Source organism: Heterodontus francisci, chromosome 13, assembly GCF_036365525.1.
Source record: "Heterodontus francisci isolate sHetFra1 chromosome 13, sHetFra1.hap1, whole genome shotgun sequence".
Lineage (NCBI taxonomy): Eukaryota > Metazoa > Chordata > Chondrichthyes > Heterodontiformes > Heterodontidae > Heterodontus > Heterodontus francisci.
In genome coordinates this window covers 81,737,234-81,762,638 of record NC_090383.1, presented here as the reverse complement: position 1 = coordinate 81,762,638, position 25,405 = coordinate 81,737,234, and the positions used below count along the sequence as shown (strand labels likewise).

At 43.8% G+C, this 25,405-nt stretch overlaps 1 protein-coding gene across 1 annotated transcript in view; it reads right to left on the bottom strand.

Moving 5' to 3' along the window:
* Positions 1-22,690: 22,690 nt before the first annotated feature.
* The window catches only part of spata17 (spermatogenesis associated 17), a 381,466-nt gene continuing 378,751 nt past the window's right edge, over positions 22,691-25,405 (bottom strand). Inside the window, exon 10 of the mRNA XM_068045057.1 lies at positions 22,691-24,488. Coding sequence (XP_067901158.1) covers positions 24,408-24,488 — 81 coding nt within the window. The 3' untranslated portion in view covers positions 22,691-24,407. The remainder of the gene's footprint in view (positions 24,489-25,405) is intronic.

The window sequence follows — 25,405 nt, the reverse complement described above, 5'->3', positions numbered from 1 at the left end:
TTCCCCGTTTCCGACCCTGCCTCAGGGGGCCACACAAAATCCAGTCCTACATTTCAGAAGCACATAATTGGCTGTAAATGCTTTGTGACATCCTGAGGTCATGCAAAGCATGACATAAATTATTTCTTGAACTAGTTCTATACATATCCTTACAAAGTAAGGGGCGGCACAGTGGCGCAGTGGTTAGCACTGCAGCCTCACAGCTCCAGGGACCCGGGTTCGATTCTGGGTACTGCCTGTGTGGAGTTTGCAAGTTCTCCCTGTGTCTGCGTGGGTTTTCTCCGGGTGCTCCGGTTTCCTCCCACAAGCCAAAAGACTTGTAGGTTGATAGGTAAATTGGCCATTATAAATTGTCACTAGTATAGGTAGGTGGTAGGGAAATATAGGGACAGGTGGGGATGTTTGGTAGGAATATGGGATTAGTGTAGGATTAGTATAAATGGGTGGTTGATGGTCGGCACAGACTCGGTGGGCCGAAGGGCCTGTTTCAGTGCTGTATCTCTAATCTAAAAAAAAGTAACAGCTGTTGAAATTCTTCCTCAGGAAAATGAGTGAAACTAGTTCTGACTCTCGGCCCAATCTTCAGAGAATTAATGGCTTAGACGCAGCAATCTTTGCAAGTAGGAGGGCAAGTTAACAGAGCAGTAAAAAAGAGAAACATCAGACTGGAACTCTTTGGAAAAAAATGTGGGAGGTGATTTTCATCACGTCTTCAGATGCTAAAAGGGTAATGAGATGGCCAAGATTGGACCTTAAGCTGAAATGCCGAATTAGCCCATGCGCAGCACGAGTCGCATCGAGGTAAAGAAGTTGAAGCCAGCACCCAGAGGCTTGTTAAATGGCTGAATACCGCTTAAAATTCCTGCTGGCACTTATTATAGAAGCTGCATGGCATTTTGGTGACTAGCGCTTCAACTCATGCCCTCTCCCTACAGCGACCAGCTATTTCAGAGTCAACACAGCGAGCACTAATTTCTATTTCAAGTGCTACTTAAAGGGATAATCACCACATAAAAGGGTAGTCACCATTTCATCATCATTGCAGCTGGAGATGTGAAGAGGACCTCTGAAACACAATGGGATTGTCATGCTGGGCCCCCACCTGCCAAGAATGGGGCAAATTGATTTTGTCATGAACATTGATTTTAAACTGTTACTGGAGTTAAGCGAGGTCTTGTTGAACATATCAGCCACGGCTGGGAAAGACATTTGCATATTAGTAGATGGTGTTTAGAAGGACAAAGCAGCCATTCCCTGACATTCAACCCACAATGGACTTTTGGTCACCAGACATTGAAGGTGGGGGACCTCGCAATCCAGGTTGACTGCTAAGATGGCCAATTACACAAACGGACATGATCAAACCAGCTAGTTACATGACTAACCTGCTGGGCAACCTGAGTTTTTTGAATTCGTACAAACAGTTTAGGCAGAAAGCTGTTTGCTCCTGGACTGAGAAGATTTCTCTCCTGTCTGCTCCCATCTCTTTCTCACAAGCCTCTGAATCCACTGAAAACATATGAACCCCAAGAGAGAAAAGTCTCCTACAGCGAACAAGGATTAAGAAGAATACTGGGCTCCAATGAAAAGCAAGATCTACCTACAATCAAGGGCTCTACAGTGAGCTTGAAGAACTGTAACAAAAACTCTTCAGATATTGCCTCAAACTTTTCCACTTTATTTTTCTTCTGCTCGTTTCTGTCTCAATTTACATGTGTGTATCACGTATGCATGCTAGCAGGGGCGCGCCATGTATCAGTTGGCGTCAACCGAATTAGAGTTTAAGTTTTAGTTTAATAAAGTTCAACTTTTCTTCTTTAAACCTAAGAAAGCTTGTTTGTGCTGGTTTCTTTGCCTTATAATTGGAAAGCGGTGAACAAGGATTCACCAAGGTGGAGCTTATTATAGTAAGACCAGGTGAAGGCTGAAAGGGCACCCTAGACCTCTTTCTCACCTGGTTGCAACAGTGCTACTTTGTCAAGATTTCACCAATAGTTGAGCAAAATTTATTCTCTGAGAACTTCACCTAAGAATCTAAGTGCTTTGCTACTCCATCTTTAAAACAGAAAGATTTGCATTCATATAGCACCTTTCACAACCTCAGGCTGTCCCATAGTGCTTCATAGCCAATGAAATACTTTTGAAGTGTAGTGCAGTGCAACACTGCCCCCCGACTATCAAGATCCAAGGCGAACCACTGGACAATGTGGATCATTTCTCATACCTTGGGAGCCTCCTCTCAACAAGGGCAGACATTGGCGATGAAACTGCAACACCACCAGTATGCCAGCACAGCCTTCCGTCGTCTGAGGAAAAGAATGTTTGACAACAAAGAACTCAAACCTCATGAGCACCAAGCTCATTGTCTATAGGGCTGCAATGTTACCTGTCCTCTTGTATGCATCGGAAACATGGACACTGTGCAGCAGACATCTCAAAGCCCTGGAGAGATATCAGCAGCGGTATCTCGGCAAGAACCTGCAAATTCAGTGGCAGGACAGGCACTCCAATACCAGTGTCCTCTCTCGGGCCAACATCCCTAGTATCGAGACACTGGTCTTGGCTAGTTAGTTACGCTGGGTGGGACACATCATCTGCATGCCTGACGCTAAACTCCCAAAACAAGCTTTCTACTCTGAGCTCTGTCACGGCAAGAGGCTACCAGGAGGGCAAAGGAAACGTTACAAGAATGTCCTTAAAGCCTCACTGTAAAAATGTGACATCTCCATCAATTCGTTGGAATCTCTTGCCCGAGACCGCCCAAAATGGAGAAGAAGCATCCGCAAAGGTGCCAGCCAGTTCGAACAATGTCAACCTGCCCAGGCAGCGACCAAATCCAAACAGCGGAAGCAGCGGTCGGAAACTCGAGCATCCCATTCACTCGCCACACCCAACACCACCTGCCCCACCTGTGGCAGAGTGTGCAGATCCAGAATTGGACTATTCAGTAACCTAAAAATCCACAACCCATGAGTGGAAGAAAGTCACCCTCGTACCCGAGGGAGTGCCTAAGAGAACAGTGAAGAGAGACTTTATAAGTGTAGTGCAGAATGTTGTAATGCAGAAAGTGAAGCTGCCAATTTGCACACAGAAAGCTCCCAAAAATAGCAATGTGATAATGACCAGATAATTTGTTTTTGTAATGTTGATTGAGGGCTGAATATTGGCCAGGATACTGGGGATAACTCCAAGGCATTTCTTTGAAATAGTGCCATGGGATCATTCACATCCACCTGATAGAGCAAGGGCAGACAGGGCCTTTGTTTTAACTTCTCATCCTAAAGACAGCACAGGACTCCGTCAGAACTGAACTGGAATGTCGGCCTTGATTGTTTTTTGCTCAAGTCCTGGAGTGGGACTTGAACCTATAACAGGCTCAGAGGCAAGAGTGCGACCAACTAAATCACAGCTGACAGTTAAACATTTATTGGACACTTAACTGACACTTATTGGACACCTTGGGCTGGATTTTCCCAGGGGCTTCAGGCCCCTGACATTGGGACCAAATAGGGGTCCTGAGCCCACACTTACTGGCAGTGTGCCCAACGGAGCAATCTTCCCAGAGGCAGCCTCCTAATTGACTGCCTCCGCGCTCACCTTCCTATTAAGGGTGGCGGACAGGCTCTCAATGCTGCCAGCCCAATCAGAGAGTTGGAGGCTCGGGAGACTCAGCAGGACCACTGGGAAAGGTGGGTGCTTCTGAGGCAGGTTGGGGAGCATGAGGGCACCTCAACATGGAGGTGCCCTCGGAGGTTTTTATTTAAAGGTAAAATTATTAGGGGCAAAGCTGTTAGGCCACTCAAAACAGAGGGGAAACCTCTGGATGCATCAGTTGGGCTGTAGGTGTGAGCTTTCCTGGTGTCGGCCACGTCACTGGGGCATGGAGCCTATGGCTCCAATGGCCCCTCCCGGCCTGCCGCAGGGAGGCTGCCTTCATGGAGACGGCCTCTGCATGTACTGGGAGGGTGGGCAATGTCGCACTCCACTGGTGGCAAAATGTCGGCTCCCTGGCACAATTGGACCTAATTGTGTCTGTAATCAGCTTAATTGGCTGCCCACCAGTATGGTGTGGGTCCCTGCTCACCCATGAGAAACATGCCCAGTGATGGGAATGCGTTCGGGCGCTGTCCAGATGCAGCTCCCACCTATTTTCCTGGCCCCCTGCCTCCAAGCCCACCTTCACTGAAAAATTCAGCTCCTTATAGCAAAGAGAAGAGCATAGAGAAAGGGGGTGCTTGGTTCTGGCTATCTTGCAAGGGGTCTCCCTTGGTTGGACAAGGATTGGGAGCAGGACATGCGGAGAGAGGAACAGGAGGGCAAGGTGGCATCTTTTCCCCCCGCAGGTACAGGACATTGCTCCTCCATTGGACCTCCTCCCTCAGGAACAGAAGAAAGAAGATTTGCATTTTATATAGCACCTTCATGACCTCAGGACATTCCAAAACACTTTGGGCTGGATTTTACTGACCCCCCCGACGTCGGGGTTCATGGCGGGGGTGGGGGCCAGAAAATGCCTCTGGGAGAGGGTCTCCACGCACCCCAAAGCCGGGAGAGCCCGGCCCGATATTGCCAATGGCAGCGAGCCCTCGTGGAGGTCCCCCGCCGCTTGGCAATGGGACCCCCCATTTACATTTAAATTAATGAAAATGAATGCATTAATCATACTTACGCGCCGCCTTCTGTCCCGCTGCAATCTTCCTCCTGTCCAGTGAAACTGTCCAGGGAAATAAGGCAGAACAGTTGTGGCGAGCTGGGATGAGGTAAGTTTCTCAGTGCGAGAGGGGTGGCAGGGGAGCAGGGTCAAAGTACCATCATTGGTGTAGGGGATGGTGGGAAGGGGCTTAGGTTAAAGTTTATGCACTTTGGCAATGGGGGGGTGGGGAGGTCAGGTGGCCAAGGTAAGTGTTTTGAGGGAGGAGAGGGCAAGTAATTAATTTAATTATTATTAGGGGATGGGAGAGCGGCAAAATATATGTATTAAACTTTTTTCATTCACTTTAGCTTTAAATATTTAAATTTAACGGTAGAACTCAAAGCCCTTTAAAAATGGCGTCAGCTGGATGGACAGCCAGCCCATCCACGTGATTGGGAGGGGGGGGGGGGTGGGGTGCGGGTTGGTCCGCCACGCTTAGGATCGCAGCAGCTCCGCAACGTGCGGTCCGCACAGGTGGACCGCCATTGTTTTCGCCCGCCGCTGATTTCGGGGATGCGATTGAAAAATTCAGCTCTTTATGTCCAGTGAAGTAGTTTTGAAGTGTAGTCACTGCTGTAGGAAACATAGCAGCCAATTTATGCACAGCAAGGTCCCACAACAGCAATGTGATGGTGACCAGATCATCTGTTTTAGTGATTGAGGGATAAATATTGGCCAGAATACCAGGAGAACTCCCCTGCTCTTCTTTAAAACAGTATCATGCGATCTTTTACATCCACCGAAGAGACAAGAGGGGGCCTCAATTTAGAGTCTTAACTGAAAGATGGCAACTCGGGAAGTGAGTCACTCCCTCAGTTCCACACTGGAGCATCAGACTAGATTTATTACTTAAACCCACAACCTTCTCACTCAGAGGTGAGAATACTACTCACTGAGCTAAGGCTGACAAGCCAGTGACATTCACTGCCACATCTGAGAACCTGTGCACCCTCTCCCTCGGTCCCTAAACCATCCTGCAATGCGCTGCTGTGTGCCACCCAGATTGCTCCACACCTTCAGTGGAAGTCAGTGCAAGGAGCCCACATATACTGCTCCATGAAAATTGCATCTGATCAGTGCTTGAGTGCTAAACCTGCAGGTGTCTGTTTAGCACCGCCAGGCAAGTTCAAATTATGGTAATCAGCAATTAGGACCAAAATTGTGTGCTAAATTAGCACTTTTAAACAGACGAGGCCTCAGTTGCACTGCACGCATTTAGCTTCAGTTTTCACCCTTTGGCCAAAGTAACTCCCCTGCTTGTCCTGTTCCAAAATAAATCACAAACTATCAGAATTAAATTACAAAAATACTGTTTTGGAAATTAGTTTTGATGGTTTTTACTATTCACGTTTTACTTTGGTACAACATATGCAGTTGTTCACAAAATAGTTCCAGTAGGTTAAAGTCACAATAGACTGCTACCTCTTCATCAGGTTTATATAGATAAATGACACATTTTACTTCACTACAAATTTTAAAGAATGACTTTGAAGTCACATTTGATTTTGCAGTCCCCACATCTACCGAAAAACTTTCTCTGATGTCAGTTCATATTTAATAATGTTGATATTCTAGCGCTGGCTGTCATTTCTCATTCAGACCTGATGAAGAGACATCAAGGTTTTGAAAGTTAACTGGTATTTTACTCTGAAGTGTCTTTTAATTCATGCTTTGGTACTGTTTTGAGACCTTGACAGTACTACTGTTCTTTTCCTCCATCAAGTTGAAATACATGGCTAAATATTTAGTTTATATTTATTTCAAGCAAACCCTAAATGGGACAGTATAATGAAATGCTAATTTTCTCCTTGATTCTGTTTAAGTGGGTATCAACTATTTCATACACACGCACACACACACAAAAATCTCCGATTCAAATAGTTCTATCTCTTACTTTGCAGTCACAATGCTATTGATTGCTCCTTGAATTTATGTTATTTCCCCCTAGTTGACTAGACAAGCAGGACTGATGTGTTATTTGATCTCTCAAAAATACATTTGCACTCAATTCTTTCCAGGTCTCTTTGCGGACAGAGGTCTTCCAGTGAACAGGTCCATCTCAATCCAGCATTTACTTCCTTTGCATACGGCTGTCAGTCTGTTAGTGAGTAAAGTGCTGGCGTCCCACTGTCCCACCTATTGCACTTCCTCTTGCTTGGCAGTGGGCCGTTTCAGAACCTGAGCCAAGGTGAATTCTCACTGGATGGCCCATCACAAATTGATCTCTAAATGACATCAAGCAGGGAAGAGAAAACACAGCAGGAGGGGGAATTTTTATGATCTTTAAATGACAATGCTTTCTGTGATCCATAAGTACAATCCACTGCCAATGGGATAATAATTACTTCTGCAGCGATATTGTGCCTGTGAGGCAGAACCAATTTAGCTAGTACAGATTAGCAGGTCAGCTCAGTGCTGTATGATTCCAGCCTGTTAAAAAAAAAAATCCCTTCATTTTGCTTAGTTTTTTTTGCTTGGTTTTTTCAGGCTATGATAAATGTAGTGAGAGCTCCACTGGAGTCCATTTATCACTGTCTGGGCCAGAAAACATTAAGGAAGTGCAAGCTTCCAATGACACCGACATGGTGGAGTTTGGTAATAATGGAAAATTTACTTGAGCTTGTGTCAGTGGTCATTAAGCTTTCATAACCTGGCTGTGCATTAAGTAGCTCGGGTTAAAAGCAGTGGAGAGTAGTGAGTAAAACAGAAGGAAGTTAAGTGCTAAATGATTTAAATCTGGTAAATGCATCAGTTTTTTTAAACTGCTCAATAGCAGCTGTTAAACCAGTTTTGGAGGCAGACGGTGGGGGCGGTGGGTAGGGGGAAGAAACAGGGGTGAACATAGAGGAGCACTATATATCCATACATTTTATTCATAGCTACATTAACACACGGCTGCAGTTTAGTTAGCTGAAGACAATTAGTGAATGCAAAATTCAACTGAAACAGAGATAAAGAGAAATAAGCTAAGGTCACATTAGCCACAGTTCTGAGACAATGCTGTGGCTAATTTACAAATGGGAGTGTCTGCGAATTGTTAATCAAATGAACGAAAAAAGGGTTATATAATATTTGTGATATAGTCAAGCATCAGAAGACAGCAGTGAAATTTGCAAAATGAATGTATATCAAATGATTGTGATGCTATAAATGCACATTAAGAAACATTTAAAAAACTACTGTAAAAAATAGAGGCTGTGTCAGGACTGACAGTAAATGTAATAATTATCTCTCTCAAGTGAAGCTGACTAGTTAACTCCCCAGTGACAAGTGTTGGGTGAGTTATGGCCAGTCTCACTAGAGGTCATTTGTATCAAATTGCTTTGCTGACCATTATATTGTCTGTGTATACCACAAGTTATATCATTATATTAATGTTAATGGAGGCTATTATGAGGTGAAGGCCCTTTAATACCCCCCACTAAATTATTTGAGTTGCCTCTCACTTCTCCAGAGGTGACTGGCTGCCATCTTGAAAATCCCCCTAGTGGGGAGTTCAGTTAAAAAATATTAGGGGCAAGTATAGCCTTAATAGCATTATAATTGACCAATTTGTCACAGTGCTAGTTTACATTTCTAGCTCTGTGACTTTTACCCCCCTGAATTTTTAGAAACATGTAAGTGAAGCTAAAGATGGCAGGATTACAATCTTTACCAATACTACGACATCCTAGCAGCTTAGTTAAAAGGCATGCAGTTAGTTTACAATTCTAGCCCTATGGCTTTATTACCTCACAAGGTTTTTTAATGATGCAGGTTAAATATTGCAGGATCACAATTTTTCCAATACTGGAGTTACAGCTCTCACTGCATTCTTATGTCTCAGTGCCACTGAAGACCATTTTACACATGCAACCAATTTCATAATGCAGAACAGCATCCACTGAGACACAGGTGTTAATGAAGATGGATAAGTTGGGACCAGCAAATCTGGTAAAAACTGAAATTCTATGATCTTCCATAAATGTGAGAGTCACTTAAGTCAGGCTGTGGTGACTAACTGAATTTCAATATGTTGCACAGCATGTGCTGGTGAAACACTGCTCATTAGCAATATTTAAAAGTTGGAAAACAGGAAAATATCTAATTTTTATCATAATTAGCAACCAACTGATGGAAAGGTGAAAATGCAGAGCTCTGAAAGGTGATCTTTCTGAGAATGCAATTTCATTGGTGGATCATTATGGACCTTCTAGCACTTTTCATTGAGAGGAATTTCACACAATTTAAAAAGTAAAAAGCAATGTGATACCAGGGTTTTCACTTGTACTCTACATAGAATTGTGTAGAATGTACAGCACAGAAACAGGCCGTTCAGCCCAGCTGGTCCATGCCAGCGTTTATACTCCATATAAGTAATACCCTGTGTAGGTTTTAAGGAAATTCTGCAGTTTTTGCAGGTGCTTGTTTTCTTTCTTCCTTGATAACTCTTTTTCAAGGTCTTAATTGGAGAAAGAAAAACAGAATAATACTGATGCTTCTAAACCTTTGACACTGATGGCTGCTGATGTTAAGTGGAGAGAAGAAAACTCATTTAACTAAAAGTGCATACAGAACAGAAACATTCCCAATTGCCTTTGTCCAGTGGGGAAACACTATTCCTCAGGGTTGACTGTGAACTGTCACTTCAAACATGATAACCAGGTTGGAGTGTGGGCAGGCTGCCAATATTAAAATTTCTATCAGAGAGATGTAGGCAATTGCCTGCTAATACAGAATACCTCTGTCTCAGGTATTTGTACAATTTGTAAAACAGAGTACTTTCTGTGTAGCTTTTAAAAGCAAACGATATGAAAATCTTTTCAGAATTTTTGAAATTGTCAGAGTCAAAAACAACTTTTATTTGTTTCAAATAAAACACATTAACTTGTAATGTTGTAAAGGATTTTTAATTTTTTTTAAATATGGGCGGCACAGTGGCGCAGTGGTTAGCACTACAGCCTGACAGCTCCAGGGACCCGGGTTCGATTCTGGGTACTGCCTGTGTGGAGTTTGCAAGTTCTTCCTGTGTCTGCGTGGGTTTTCTCCGGGTGCTCCGGTTTCCTCCCACAAGCCAAAAGACTTGCAGGTTGGTAGGTAAATTGGCCATTATAAATTGTCACTAGTATAGGTAGGTGGTAGGGAAATATAGGGACAGGTGGGGATGTTTGGTAGGAATATGGGATTAGTATAAATGGGTGGCTGATGGTCGGCACAGACTCGGTGGGCCGAAGGGCCTGTTTCAGTGCTGTATCTCTAATCTAATCTAATCTATTCTTGAGATGTGGGTGATGGTGGCAAGGCTGTATATATTGTCCATCCATAGTGCCCTGAGAAGGCAATGGAGGGCCTTTGGAACATAGGAACAGGAGGAGGGCATTCAGCCCCCTGAGCCTGTTCAGCCATTCAATTTGATCAGTGGTTCTCAGACAGGGGTCCATGGACTCCTGCAGGTTCATAGAGACTTTCCAGGAGTTCCGCAAAATAATCTGAAAGTGCTTACCGAGATGGGCATGCCACAAGCCGGCAGACGGGAGCAGAGTATGACCCCCCACATGCATGGTGCACAGTGTGCTGGTTGTTTCACCCAGGAGGGGAGCTCACATGGAGGAGTGCTGAGAACAGCAGGAAGATCACTAGGTAGACCCACAGTTAACAAGGCTGGCGGTGGGCACCAGGTGAATTCAGCCTTGTTCAATAATATTTAAGTAGTACATACTTAAACTCAAAGGAATACCTGTTTTCTTAAAAACATTATAAATAAACACTCTTCACATGCAGCACTTTCATATTATGAGTATTATATAGTATTATAATGTAGATGGCAGGTTGTTCATTACTCATCCATTTGAAAAGGGGTCTTTAATCCAAAGAGGTTGGTGAAGCATTGAATTCTATCATGGCTGATCTTTATCTCAACTTCACCTTGGTTCCATAACCCTTAATACCTTTCCTAACAAAAAATTATCAATCTCACTTTTGAAATTTTCCATTGACCTAGCCTCAACAGCTTTTTAGGGAGAGAGTTCCAGATTTCCACTACCCTTTATGTGAAGAAGTACTTCCTAACATCACCCCTGAATGGTTTAGCTCTAATGTTGCAGTTATGGACTGTGAATCACAGAATTGTTTCAGTGCAGAAGGAGGCCATTCAGCCCATCGTGTCCACACCGGGTCTCTGAAAGAGCAATTCACTCAGTTCCATTCCCCCTTCTCTCCATAACCCTGCATATTCTTCCTTTTCATATTACAGTCTAATTCCCTTTTGAATGCTTCAGTTGAACCTGTCTCTACCACACTCTCAGGCCGTGCATTCTAGACCTTAACCAATCTCTGCATAAAAAAGTTTTTCCTCATGTCGCTTTTGCTTCTCTTACCAAATACTTTAAATCTGTGCCCTCTCATTCTCGATCCTTTCACAAATGGGGACAGTTTCTCCCTATCTACTCTGTCCAGATCCCTCATGACTTTGAATACCTCTATCAAATCACCTTTCAGCCTTCTCTTCCCCAAGGAAAACAGTCCTAACTTCTCCAATCTATCTTCATAATTGAAATACCTCATCCCTGGAACCATTCTCGTGAATCTTTTCTGTAGCCTCTCCAATGCCCTCACGTCTTTCCTGAAGTGCGGCACCCAGAACTGGACGCAATACTCCAGCTGAGGCTAAACTCTTGTCTTACACAAGTTCAACATAACTTCCTTGCTCTTGTACGCTATGCCCCTATTAATAAATCCCAGGACACTGTATGCTTTATTAACTCCTCTCTCAACCTGTCTTGCCTCCTTCAATGACTTATATACATATACACCCAGGTCTTTTGGCTCCTGCACCCCCTTAGAATTGTACTCATTATTTTATATTGTCTCTCCATGTTCTTCCTACCAAAATGAATCACTTCACATTTCTCTGCATTGAACTTTATCTGCCACCTGTCTGCCCAGTCCACCAACATGTCTATGTGCTTTTGGAGTTCTACACTATCCTCCTCACAGTTCACAATGCTTCCAAGTTTCATATCATCTGAAAACTTTGAAATTGTGCCCTGTACATCAAGGCCTAGGTCATTAATGTATATTAGGAAGAGCAAGGGTCCAACACTGACCCCTGGGGAACTCCACTACAAATCCTTCCTCCAGACCAAAAAACATCCATTAACCACCATTCTCTGTTTCCTGTCACTCAGCCAATTCCGTATCTATGTTGCTACTGTCCCTTTTATTCCATGAGCTATACGTTTGCTCACAAGTCTGTTGTGTGGCACTGTATCAAACGCCTTTTGGAAGTCCATGTACACTACATCAACAGTATTGCCCTCATCAACCCTCTCTGTTACCTCCTCAAAAAACTCCAGCAAGTTAGTTAAAACATGATGGTTCTGGACTGCTCCATCAGTGGAAATAGTTTCTCTCTATTTACCCTATCAACTCCATTAATCATCTTAAACACCTCAATTAGATCATCCCTTAATCTTCTGTACTCAAGGGAGTACAAGACTCTTGTTGAACCACTGCAGTCTTTGTGAAGATGGTGTTCCTGTGATAGTGATGGTAGGGACTTCAGGAATTTGACCCAGGGACAATGAAAGAAAAGACAGAATGGTGTGTGCCTTGGTGCAAAATTTGAAGATGATTAGAACATAAGAACATAAGGAATGGGAGCAGAAGAAATAGTTTCTCTCTATTTACCCTATCAACTCCATTAATCATCTTAAACACCTCAATTAGATCATCCCTTAATCTTCTGTACTCAAGGGAGTACAAGACTCTTGTTGAACCACTGCAGTCTTTGTGAAGATGGTGTTCCTGTGATAGTGATGGTAGGGACTTCAGGAATTTGACCCAGGGACAATGAAAGAAAAGACAGAATGGTGTGTGCCTTGGTGCAAAATTTGAAGATGATTAGAACATAAGAACATAAGGAATGGGAGCAGAAGTGGGCCATTTGGCTGCTTGAGCCTGCTCTGCCATTCAATAAGAATGTGGCTGATCTGATTATGGCCTTAACTCCACTTTCCTGCCTGCCCCACTGAACCCTTGACTCCCTTGTCAATCAAAAATCTGTCTAACTAAGCCTTGAATAGATTCAATGGCCCAGCCTCCACTGTTCGCTGGGGAAGCAAATTACAAACACTAACGACCCTCTGAGAGAAGAAATTCCTCCTCATCTCCATCTTAAATGGGAGACCCCTTAATTTGAAACTGTGCCCCCTAATTCTAGATTCCCCCACAAGGGGAAAACATCTTCTCAGCATCGACCCTGTCAAGCCTCCTCAGAATCCTATACGTTTCAATAAGATAACTCCAATGAGTACAGGCCTAACCTGCTCAACATTTCCTCATAAACAAACACCTCATCCCAGGAATCAGCGAGTGAACCTTCTGTGAACTTCTTCTAATGCAAGTATGACCCTCCTTAAGTAAGGAGACCAAAATTGTACACAGTGGTCTAGGTATGGTCTCACCAATGCCCTGTATAGTTGTAGCAAGACTTTCCTACTTTTATACACCATCCCCTTTGCAATAAAGGCCAACATTCCATTTGCCTTCCTAATTAATTGCTCTACCTGCTTTCTGACTTTTTGTGATTCATATACAAGGACACCCAGGTCCCTCTGTAATGCAGCATTCTGCAGTCTCTCTCCATTTAAATAATATTCTGCTTTTCTATTCTTCCTGCCTAAGTGGACATCACATTTTCCCACATTATACTCCACCTGCCAAATTTTTACCCACTCACTTAACCTATCTATATCCCTTTGTAGACTCTTTGTATCCTTCTCACAACTTGCATTCCTACCTACCTTCGTATCGTCAGCAAATTTGACTACAAGTCATTAATATAGATCATAAATAGTTACGGCCCCAGCACTGATTCCTGGGACACTCCATTAATTACAGTTTGCCATTCTGACAATGACCCATTTGTCCCGACTCCTTGTTTCCTGTTTGTTAGCCAGTCCTCTATCCATGCTAATCTATCACCCCCAGCACCATGAGCTCTTATCTTGTGTAGTAATCTTTTATGTGGCACCTTATCGAATGTCTTTTGGAAATCCAAATACACAACATCAACTGGTTCCCCTTTATCCACCCTGCTTGATACATCCTCAAAGAACTCTAATAAATTTGTCAAACATGATTTCCCTTCCACAAAACCATGTTGACTCTGACTGATTGTAATGTGATGTTCCCATGATCTTGCTATTCTTGCCCTTTTTAGTGGTCATGGAGCTGGGATGGTCATCAAAGCAAGTTTGGTGAGTTTCTGCAGTGGATCATGTAGATAGTACATACATCAAGCACAGTGCATGGATGGTGGAGAGGGTGGATATTGAGTTCAGTAACAGAAGCAATGATCAAGCAGACTTTTCCTGGATGATGCCAAGCTTCTTAAATGTTGTTGTGGCTGCACCCATTCAGGGAAGTGGTCAGAACTCTATCACGCTCCTGACATGTGCTTTGTGGATAATTGAGAGGTATTGGAGACTCTGGAGGTAAGCCAACCAATCCAGATTATCCATTGATACCTTGGTGTTGTAGCCATGATGTTGATATAGCTGGTCCAGTTAAACATCTGGTTAATGGTGACCCCAAAGATGTTCATGGTGGATGACTCAGCAATGGTAGTTTCATTGAACATCAAGGGAAGTGGCTGGGCCTTTTTTAATTGGAAATGGTTATTGTCTGTTTCATATAAGGTTTAAATGTTACCTGCCACTTGTTAGCCCATGCCTGGATATTATTCAATTTCTCCTGTAGGTTTTCCCTTGCATGACGAAAAACACACAAGCATTTGTCCAACAAAATATTATCACTTTTCACTGTCTTTTGTAGAGTCAAGTGATTGTTCGGCGTCTGTTGTAACATTCTCCATTGGACATACAGTCCACTAAGATGTGTATCATGAGAAACTGGGAGGGAAAGTCAGTGTTTTGACCCTTTGCCTGTAGCTGCTAACATCTCATAACCCTCCACCTCTACTCCACCTTCCTGTGCTTCCTGATATACATCAATATATATTTTTTACAAAATGTCTGTACCTGTGCTGCTGATATGCCAATACATGTGTTAATGGTTGATGCTGTATTGATATTCCTCTCTAAATGAGTGCTGAAGACTATCTGATCCTCCCTGTGCTGTGAAGAGAGCCAACAGACGACAAAGAGGATATTTGAACACTTATCCATTTGGCTACTGACTACTGGGCACTTATTCACAGTCAGTGGGGGCCCCTTGTTTAAAGGCACTTGGTGCCTGAATGAGGGACCCGACACCAGGAAAGTTGGGGCCCAATGAGAGCCACCCCACGCCCTGGCCACCTATCTCCCTCCCCTGCAACCCGTGAGACTCTTCCTGCCCTGACCCACCTTAGATCTGGTTCCATTGACACTCCTCGGCCTCTGGCAGATGCTCCTCTAGCAGCAGCCACTGCATCTGCAGTGGCACTGCAGCTGTCAGCCTCTGATTGGCTGGCAGCTCGCCAAGGGTGGGACTTCCAGCAGGATGTCCTTGATCCTGTGGAAGGCCCGTCACTTTCCATTTAAGTGCCTGATTGGCACTAGATTCGGCGGGCCTTCTGAAGAAGAGGCGATGCAGGGACTGGCGTTGCTTTTTCTGGACGTCAGAAACAAAATTCCCCACTATGACTCTCATTCCACTTTCCAACCGTTCCCCCTATCCCTTGATTGACTGAGAAACCAAGTGCTGAATTTTTAGGTCACAGCGGTGGTGGGTTGGGGAGGGAACGGATGTGGAGGGAAAATTAAAACACAGGGACTGGCCAGCATGCCGGTTCCCCATTGCTGTTCCCACCGCCGGTGAGTTTCACCGGTGGGGTGGGGGGAGGGGGGATCCCTGAGAACCTGCCCAATCTGTTAATAAAAGCAATTAAGATTATTAAAGAGCTCATTCAGAGGACATGTTCAGATTTCGGTGGGAGCACAAGGGCTGCAATGTGGGTCGGGGCAGACTAGGTGCGTGGAGGCAGATACACAGCAGGCAGCCAGTCATAGCCACCCCAACAAATTAGGTGGGTGCTTATGAGGGAGAAGGGTTCAGAGGTTGACTCGGCCATTGGCACCCAAGTGCCATTGGGTCAACATAGGTAGGGCATAAGTGGAGGCGGCAAGGTTTCCAGACACAATTAGGAGGCCACCTGAGTAGAAGGAAGCTAGCAGCAGGCAATGGGAGCAAGACTGTCAGATTTCAAGTCCAGTGGCGATGAGGCGCAACATCATCTGCAGGAAAAGCAAAGCCCCCGGCATAAGGAGGGCAGAGGATAGAGATGAGGGAATGGAGGCCATACCCTCAACATAGGATGTAAGACTGAAGACGGATCTACCTGGACATGTCAGAGAACAAATGCCACAGGAGACTGCGACTCGCTAGGCCGAAGATCACAGAGATTTGTCCCTTTGTTGTGGAAGACCTCACATCTTGCAGCACTGCTCACCATGCCCTGCCAGTAGCTGTCAAAGTCACTGTGGCCTTGTATTTGTTCACCTCTGGCTCCTTCCAAGGATCAGCAAAGGACCTTTGTAGTGTCTTGCAGGCAAGTGCACACCACTGCATCTCGAAAGTCACTGATGCCCTATTTGTGAGAGCTAGACAGTACATTCAATTCCAGGCAGATGGGGCCTCACAGGCACACAGTGCAATGTGTTTCGCCTCCATCACTGGATTCCCCCAGATGCAGGGCATAATCGTTTGTACCCACGTAGCCATCAAGTCACCGAGTGACCGCCCAGTAAGATTCATCAACAGGATGAACTTCCACTCCCTCAGTGTTTAACTGGTCTACAGCCACAAGGGCTTTCTGCATGTATGCGCTCACTTTCCTGGCAGCTGCCATAACTCCTTCATCCTCTGGTATTTCAAGGTGTCACAGCTCTTCATTCCACCCCCCAAACTCTATGGATGGACAAGGGATATCCCTTGAAGAGATGGCTGCTCACCCCTTTACGAAACCCTGAGACAGAGGCACAGAGGCTCTACAACCACAGTCATCTGCTCACTAGGACCACCATTGAGCAATCCATCAGGCTTCTAAGGATGCGGTTCTGGTGCCTGGATGGTCGGGTGGCGTCCTGCAGTACAATCCTGCAAGGGTCTCGTGCATTGTGGTGGTCTGTTGTACTCTCCACAACATGGCCTTTCAGAGAGGTGTGGAACTTAAAAATGGTGATGCACGAGATGGGCACAGCTGAATGCAGGAAGTTCTCTAGATTAGAGATACAGCACTGAAACAGGCCCTTCGGCCCACCGAGTTTGTGCCGAACATCAACCACCCATTTATACTAATCCTACATTAATCCCATATTCCTACCAAACATCCCCACCTGTCCCTGTATTTCCCTACCACCTACCTATACTAGTGACAATTTATAATGGCCAATTTACCTATCAACCTGCAAGTCTTTTTTGGCTTGTGGGAGGAAACCGGAGCACCCGGAGAAAACCCACGCAGACACAGGAAGAACTTGCAAACTCCACACAGGCAGTACCCGGAATCGAACCCGGGTCCCTGGAGCTGTGAGGCTGCGGTGCTAACCACTGCGCCACTGTGCCGCTCATTGGAGGAAGTGGAGGAGCAGAGGAGGAAGAGGAAAAAGAGGAAGATGCGAAACACAGAGGTACCCCGGCAGCACAGGGAGGTGACCAGGCCCAGCACAGGGCTCAAGGGTCTCATCAGGATGCCATCAAAGTCAGTGATCATCTGATTCAGGTTTGATTAAGCTGGGCCCCTCTAACCCAGGATGAATGGCATGGTCTGGAACTCACTTTGAACTGCCTATGAGAACACTTCTATTGAAGACGCAGACCTGAACAGCTCAACCCTTACTGCCAATGATGAATGCACATCTGCCCAGAGGTTTCACTGTCACCGTTCATGAACCCCTTGTTCCCTTTCACCAGCTCATCTGTCTTTTCCTAAACTGGCATTAATAAAATGTACATACACGTCTGGCTTCATGTGTCAATATTTACATGGTGCTCAAAAAGACAAAAAGTGCACAGTTACAGGTGATAGAAACCCCAGTGACCCACTCAGTGCTCTGCCCGATGCAGTGGCCTCAACGTTCGGTAACTTATACGTGGTGCTCTCCTTGTGGCATTGAATGAGATGGAGGCAGCTTGCTCACTTGTCTCGACTTGCAGCTGAGATGCATGTGGCGGCCATCTTCGTCGTGGAGGTGCCCTGGAGGCATCTCCAGACTCTGCTACACCAGTGTCATTGCAGGGCAGCCTCTGTCACTGGGCCCTGCTGCACAGATGCTCCATCAGTCAGAAGGGCTAAGGAGGCCGTTGATGATGATGGTGCCCCGTGACTCATCCTCCTCAGTGACTGCCTCAGTCGATGACTGGAGGGAATCACCAGCTGGACCACAACTGGCATCCACTCCAACCATTTTGGCAGCATCAGCGCCACTGACCAGTTCATGCTACATAGTGTGGCATTCATCCTGTGAACATCAGTGTGCAATTCCTGCAAGTGCTGCCGCCTATGGCTATCCATGAGGTTGGCCACTCTCTCAACGAAGGAGCTCATGCGCTCAAAGCCCTGAGCCATGGTGGTGCACGTGAACTGAATGGGCTCCTCCATTCTCAGCCCATGACCCTGCACTGCCTCAGGGAACTCCGATATGTGGGAGCACTTCTGTTGCTCCAGGTATTGGTCAAGCCTCCTTTCCTGCGACTCATGAGATCCTGCATCTGTGCCCAGCTGAGTAGGGCTGTTGCTGTCCCACACCCTCTGAGGGGAACTGCCCACTGCTGCCTTTGCCTCTGTCAACTCCTCCTGCACATTTGTGATATAGTCATAGAGTTATACAGCACAGAACCAGGCCCTTCAGCCCATCGTGTCTGTGCCGGCCATCAAGCATCTAACTATTCTAATCCCATTGTCCAACACTAGGCCCCGTAGCCTTGTATGCTATGATGTTTCAAGTGCTCAGCTAAATATTCTTAAATGTTGGGAGGATTCCTGCCTCTACCACCCCTTCAGGCAGTGCATTCCAGATTCCAACCACCCTCTGGGTGAAAATTCTTTTCCTCAAATCCCCTCTAAACTTCCTGCCCCTTACCTTAAATCTATGCCCACTGGTTATTGACCCCTCCGCTCAGGGAAAAAGTCTCTTCCTATCTAACCTATCAATGCCCCTCATAATTTTGTATACCTCAATCATGTCCCACCTCAGCCTTCTCTGCTCTAAGGAAAACAACCCTAGCCTTTTCAGTCTCTGTTCATAGCTGAAAAGCTCCAGCCCAGGCAACATCCTGGTGAATCTCCTCTGCACTCTCTCCAGTGCAATCACAACCTTCCTATAGTGTGGTGCCCAGAACTGTACACAGTACTCCAGCTGTGGCCTAACAAGCGTTTTATACAGACATGCTCATCGTCCAGTGCAACCCTATCTAATAACGTGCAAGGACCTACCAAAGTGACTGTATCTGAGCTTGTGGAGGGTGTGCTTGTAAGATGTGATGGTGCTTGGTCTGAGGTCTGCTTTGGTCAGGTAATGGTGCAGGAATCCGTGTTTGCGCCTCAACATCAGCACCTGTGGGAGACACAGAACAGATCATGAGAACTAGCCTTGGAGAGCAGAAGCTGCTACAGTGCTGAGGCTTATGCTCTCCAATGCAGCTCAGTCTTTGGCATGCTGTTGGACAGGCTGGAATGCAATGTACCCCTTTAATATATGCATTTGTTTCTATTCAACGTCTCCATCAGGCATGACCATTTCACCTTCTCCAACTTGCTCATGCTCAGCAGCAGTGGCGATCTCCATGGCACCCTCTTCCATTGTGGTGATGATGTGTAGAAAGGGAACCCTTCCTCCTGTCTGGGCCCTCTCGCAGGCATTATGCACCTGTTTCTCCTGCAAGGACAGAAAAGAGAGAGATAAGGCACTGCTGGCCTCTATAATCAGTGCCAATGATCCATTGACGTAAGAAGCTGCTTGTATCAGTGCTGGCAGGTCCTCTGCAGCACTATAGCTCTGAGCATTGCTGAGTGGTCAGTAAGTACCCTGGCACACATTCCTCCCATGTTAATGGCAGCATGTGCCCTCAGGCTCCTCAGAGCGCTGGTGGTTGAATACCCAAAGGCCTGTCCTGAGGGTTCGGCACTGCATTCACCTTGCTGATTGAATAAGGTCATTGAAAATCTTCCTGCACTAGGCCAAATTCCTGTGGACCGCACTCTGCCTGCTCACTGTCTCTGCCACCTCTATCCAGGCCTGCGTGGTTTGGATGGGTGGCATCCTCCTGCCACCCTCCAGAAAGAGGATCTCCCTCCTCTTCCTCACTGCCTCCGGGAGGACCTCCAGGGCAGCATCCGCAAAGCGAGGGACAGCCCTGCTACAAGTTCTAGTCCTCTGACTCTCCTGCTCCATCAATAACAGTGCCACAGCAAATGATTCAGTGAAACAGCAGGTAATCTCTTTAAATTGGGCCCGCCCTCTTTCAGTCTTGCCTCTGTTCCACCCCACCTATCCACCAGCCAATTAACAATCTGCCCGTGTGAAAATTGGGGCCTGTGACTGCTTCCCCTCCCGAGGGCAGGATCAGGACCCGGAAACAGTCCTGACGTCCGTTTCCTGGCCCCAGAAGGAAAATCCTGCCCCAGAAATCTGTCTGTCTCAGCCTTAAATATACTCAACAATGGAACATCCACAACCCTAGGGGTAGCCGATTCCAAAGATTCACAACCCTCTGAGTGAAGACATTTCTCCTCATCTCAGTTCTAAATGATCGATCCCTTTTTCTGAGACTGTATCCTAGATTCCCCAGCCAGGGGAAACAAACTCTCGGTTTCTACGCAGTTCAGTTCGTTCAGAATCTTTTATGTTTCAATGAGAGTATAAACTGAATTTACTCAGCCTCTAATCATAGAACAACCCTCTCATTGCAGGAACCAATCTAGTGAACCTTTGCTATACCACCTCCAAGGGAACTATATCCTTTCTTAGACGTGGAGACCAAAATTGCACACCGTACTGCAGGTGTGGTCTGACCAAAGCCCTGTACGATTGTAGCAAGACTTCCTTATTCTTGTACTCCAATCCCCTTGAAATAAAGGTCAACATGCCATTTGCCTTACTAATTGCTTGCTGTACCTGCATACTAACTTTCTGTGTTCCTTGTATGAGTACACCCAAGTCTCTCTGATCATCAACATTTAGAAGCTTTACGCCTTTTAGAAAATATTCTGCTTTTCTATTTTTACAACCAAAGTGAATCACCTCACACTTCACCACATTGTAGTCCATTTGCCAAAGTGGGTCACTTTACTGGACCAGAAAGCTATTCCTAATTCTGTGTGCACCAAGCAATGAAAAATGCTTCATAAATTGGCTACTGAACCATTTCTCAACAGTTTTTGCACAGTTCACTGCTGAATTAACAAACTTTTTTGACATTTATATTGTTTCAGTGGATTGTTAGCTGCTTGAAAAATGTTAAAGGACCATTACTTTAGATATACTATGAATGGCCAATTCTTTGTCTTTGCCAGTACTAAAATTATGTTGCAGAAAATCCAGTACACTCATCATTTTTATTGGGAGTCATTAAAATCTATGAAAAGAAAGTATTTAGTCTGTTTTTGAAAAACATGGAAAATATGGGTCTAAATTTTTGAAAAGCAGATTTCCTTTTTCTTTTTTGATCAACATATCTCTGGGTTATTTTGTGTTTATTTCCTTCTGCCCAATGCCCGTTCTAAATGTGCTCCATCTACGTACTGTCATGAAGGTGCTTCCATTATTAATATTTTTTGAGGACGCATGTTTAAAAGATTGTTGGTTCATTTGAAAGACTGAGGAGATGCTTAGATTTTTTTTAAAGTTACTGGAAGGACACTTCGGATTTTAAAAAATACACTTGCTGGAAGAGACAATGAAATGCTAAATAAACATAAGGAGCCTTGCTGGCTATTGGAGTTGTTTACAAAGAAGTCACATGTCTAGGTTTATGGTTGTCAGGAGTTTTGGCTTTCTGATTTGGGCTTGGACTGTTTGAATGCTTAGTTGGTGTATCACCTGCAAAGACAGAAGCCACTCAACTCATCCTTTGCCACCTGTTTTGAAAAATCTTCTGAGAATCCAGGGTGATAGCTGAAACCACTGATGCAGTAATTCTCCCGAAAAGCCTACAAGACTACTCTTTGACGTCTCCTGAATAGAACTGCTCCAGAAAGATCCCAGTGACAGCCGTCTACGTGTACCTGGTCGCCAAACCAAAGGCCATTTGGAACATTCCATATCTTATGTCTTTTACTCGGTGTGTGTCTGTGCATGAATGTTAGGTTATTTTAGAAGGGTATATATTTATGCTTTCCTATTTCAAACTGTGTATTAATAAGCTTTGCATCTTTGTTGAATAAATCTTATTTTATAATAAATCAATAATTTTATTGTTTATTAAAGAAACCTGGTTGGCAGATTTTTATTCTGAAACTAATATAGATAAAGTATATAATTGGCCTTTTCAGTAACTGGGCAAAACATTTAAATATATGTTGTGACCAGTGGAGTAGTGGAACTAAAGAAAGACAGTGCATTCCTCCAACCTCGGTCTTAACAGTATCCAGAGCTAGATCGCTTCTCTATTGACTCCAACCACCTCTTTTCTGCTTGAAAAAATGAGTACAAAGACAGCACAGCAAAACAGAATCACAGAGGAGAATGGTGTTCTCAGACAATGTTATGATGGGATGGCCGAAGTGTATTAGATGATCAATTTTAGGATGATCCGTGCCGAGTGCTGTCAGCTGTTGAAGCTTGCTTGCCTGCAATGATATTCTGCATCAGAAGATTTTTTTATTCAGAGGTCAGATTTAGAATTGTAAAGGATTAATCTGATAAGGGGCAATGCTGTTTCTAATCGGACTGATGGGAAAAATGCAGTCGTGAGGTGAGAGTCAAGCCGGGTGAATTATTGTGGTGTGATGGACTACCTTGGAGCTTGAGTAATCAAAGAGATAGCACTCACATCCAAAATTACTGTGGCATTTTTATTCATCAACAGTCTGTCCAGCTTTTGTGTATGGTTGCTGCTCAGCCCCCATACAGAATAAAGCACTCAGAATTATTTTCTGAAATTAAATCTCAATAGGGGTTCAGCTTGGGTTCGCCTTTTCACTCACTGAAATTAAAGCACATTTATTTTCCAGCCTTTAATTTAGACTGAATCCAGAAAAGTACAGCGGAACCATTTTACAATCATTTCTCCAAGGAACACATGCTTTGAAAATGAACTTTTTTAGATGTAACCCTCCCATATTATGTGTTGCTTTAATCAATGATAAAAGCAATGCATCAGTTTTTTTATTAAAAAAAGTCCGATGGTCTGTTAATAAATTCTATAATCTTTCAGGACTTTGATCCGGATGGGGAAAATGACTCAATATAATTTTGGCAATAGCAAGCATATATTTAGTCGGCCTAGCAAAGGTCAACCTAACGCATAATTTACTCATTTTGCCCCATGTCAGTTTATGTTAACCCATGAGGAGCAATGGTGGAATCTATGAACCAGGATAATTAATACAATATTGCTACAAAATTTGCTGAGGGCCTCTATCCAAAACGTTAACTTGCCTGTTCTCACTTTCCAGTGCTGAGGGTCTTGCAGTGTGTTTCCTTCATTTTCAATATCTATTTAAGATCACAATTTTTGTTTTGATTTAGAAAACACAGTGGGCTAAAGACTTAAAATATTCAACATTACAGTTTATGGAAAATCGTTTCTTTTAACCAGTAATGTTACAGAAACAAATTGGTGAAACCTGTAAAGATCTTCCAGCACGTAAGGGGTTCCAGAAAGATGGTCAAAGATATGACAGCTGTATTGCAGTAATCAGAGGCCATTTTATTTCCTGTTGATTTCTATAACAATTTACATGGAAACACTCAACTAAAATTGTTGTTTTATTAAAATGTCACTCAAGTATAAGAACTAAAGATATTTTCTCTGCAAAAGTGAAGCTTTCCAAGCCATTATTTTTAAAGTTATTTAAGTTGCTGCAATGGAGATAATTTATATCTTTCCAAGGATTAGAGAAACTGCGTATCATGCTTGGTGAAGTTTAGGTTTGTTTTATGCTGATATCCTCATCCAAATCTAGCCAATTGTGGATTGCACTAATATTCATCAAAATTATTTGGACAACAAAATGAGTTTTAATTCTCCAATCAGTAAAAATATTTAACTTTGAATAGATTGCATTCTAGATACCATTAATATATTGCTATGCACAATCTATTTTCAAATTTGTTTGGACAATAACATTTGAAATATGTAGTAGTTTTGAAGATAATAGATACATTGGAAAATGTAACAATTAAGACTAAAAGTTCTGCAATATTCAAAAATAACTTTGCAACAACCGTCACTTCAAGCAGCTCTTACAGTAATCGCATTAGACAGTGAGAGATTCAATAGCCTTGCCTGTACTAAGGACATTGAAGAGAAAAAAAAAATCACCTTTTTTAATAACCCAATCATAAAAATTAACACGGACATAAAAATATTAATATCTGAATCACAGGTGCAATGCCAGTGTATTTTTAATAGATTAGTTACATTTTCTGTAAGATACATAATATTCTATTAATAATTGAGAGTTTACAATTTTTTCATTACTTCAATTATACTCATATATCAAAAACAAATGAGTTGATTTTCTCATCACATCACAGCAGAAAGTGTAGCAGAGTTCCCAGCGTCCTTAAAACACTTCTCCAGCTTTGGAATATGATTTTTGAAACTTCTCAAAAAGATAAATGGATGTAAAAACTGTTTTGAATGGCTAGAAAGAGAAAATAAAATACCTTAAACAAAGTAGCATTACTTCGTTAACTGCAAAAGTACAGATATTTCATTTATTACTGTTCAAAATCCAAGTCAGTAAATAGGATAAAACAGAAAATATTGACTAAGTTAAGGATACATGTGAAATATTAATGTGCCACTTCTGACAATATCTTCCCAAAAACACAAGCCATTGTAGTTTGTGATTCACTGACTATAAATATAGAAACGTATATTTTTCTGTGGTATAATATCTTTAAGTTAAATTTTGCATTATAATTTTTCCCTTGAGTACATGTGCATTTTAAAATTATTTCTTTCAGAAAATATATGGTTTGGTTGTAACATGAGTCTCACAAGGTCACACTCCTAGACGAGAAGTGGGAGAGAATGAAGCAAACATCAGACGAGAAAATGTACTTAGTGTTTTTCCATACAGCTTTTTCACCTTACAGACATTGGAGGCTTAAACTGCATCTTTATGGCAAACAACAGGTTTAAAATCAAGTGCCAGTGAATGGTTCCGGTAATTGGCCATGACCTAGACTTACATTGAAGGCAAAGGTTAGCATGCTTTATAAGGAAAATTAACATATTTTTAAAATTTTATTTTAGAGATACAGCACTGAAACAGGCCCTTTGGCCCATCGAGTCTGTGCCGACCATCAACCACCCATTTATATTAATCCTACATTAATCCCATATTCCTACCACATCCCCACCTTCTTTCAATTCCCCTACCACCTGCCTATACTAGGGGCAATTTATAATAGCCAATTTACCTATCAACCTGCAAGTCTTTGGCTGTGGGAGGAAACCAGAGCACCCGGCGAAAGCCCACGCAGTCACATGGAGAACTTGCAAACTCCGCACAGGCAGTACCCAGAATCGAACCCGGGTCTCTGAAGCTGTGAG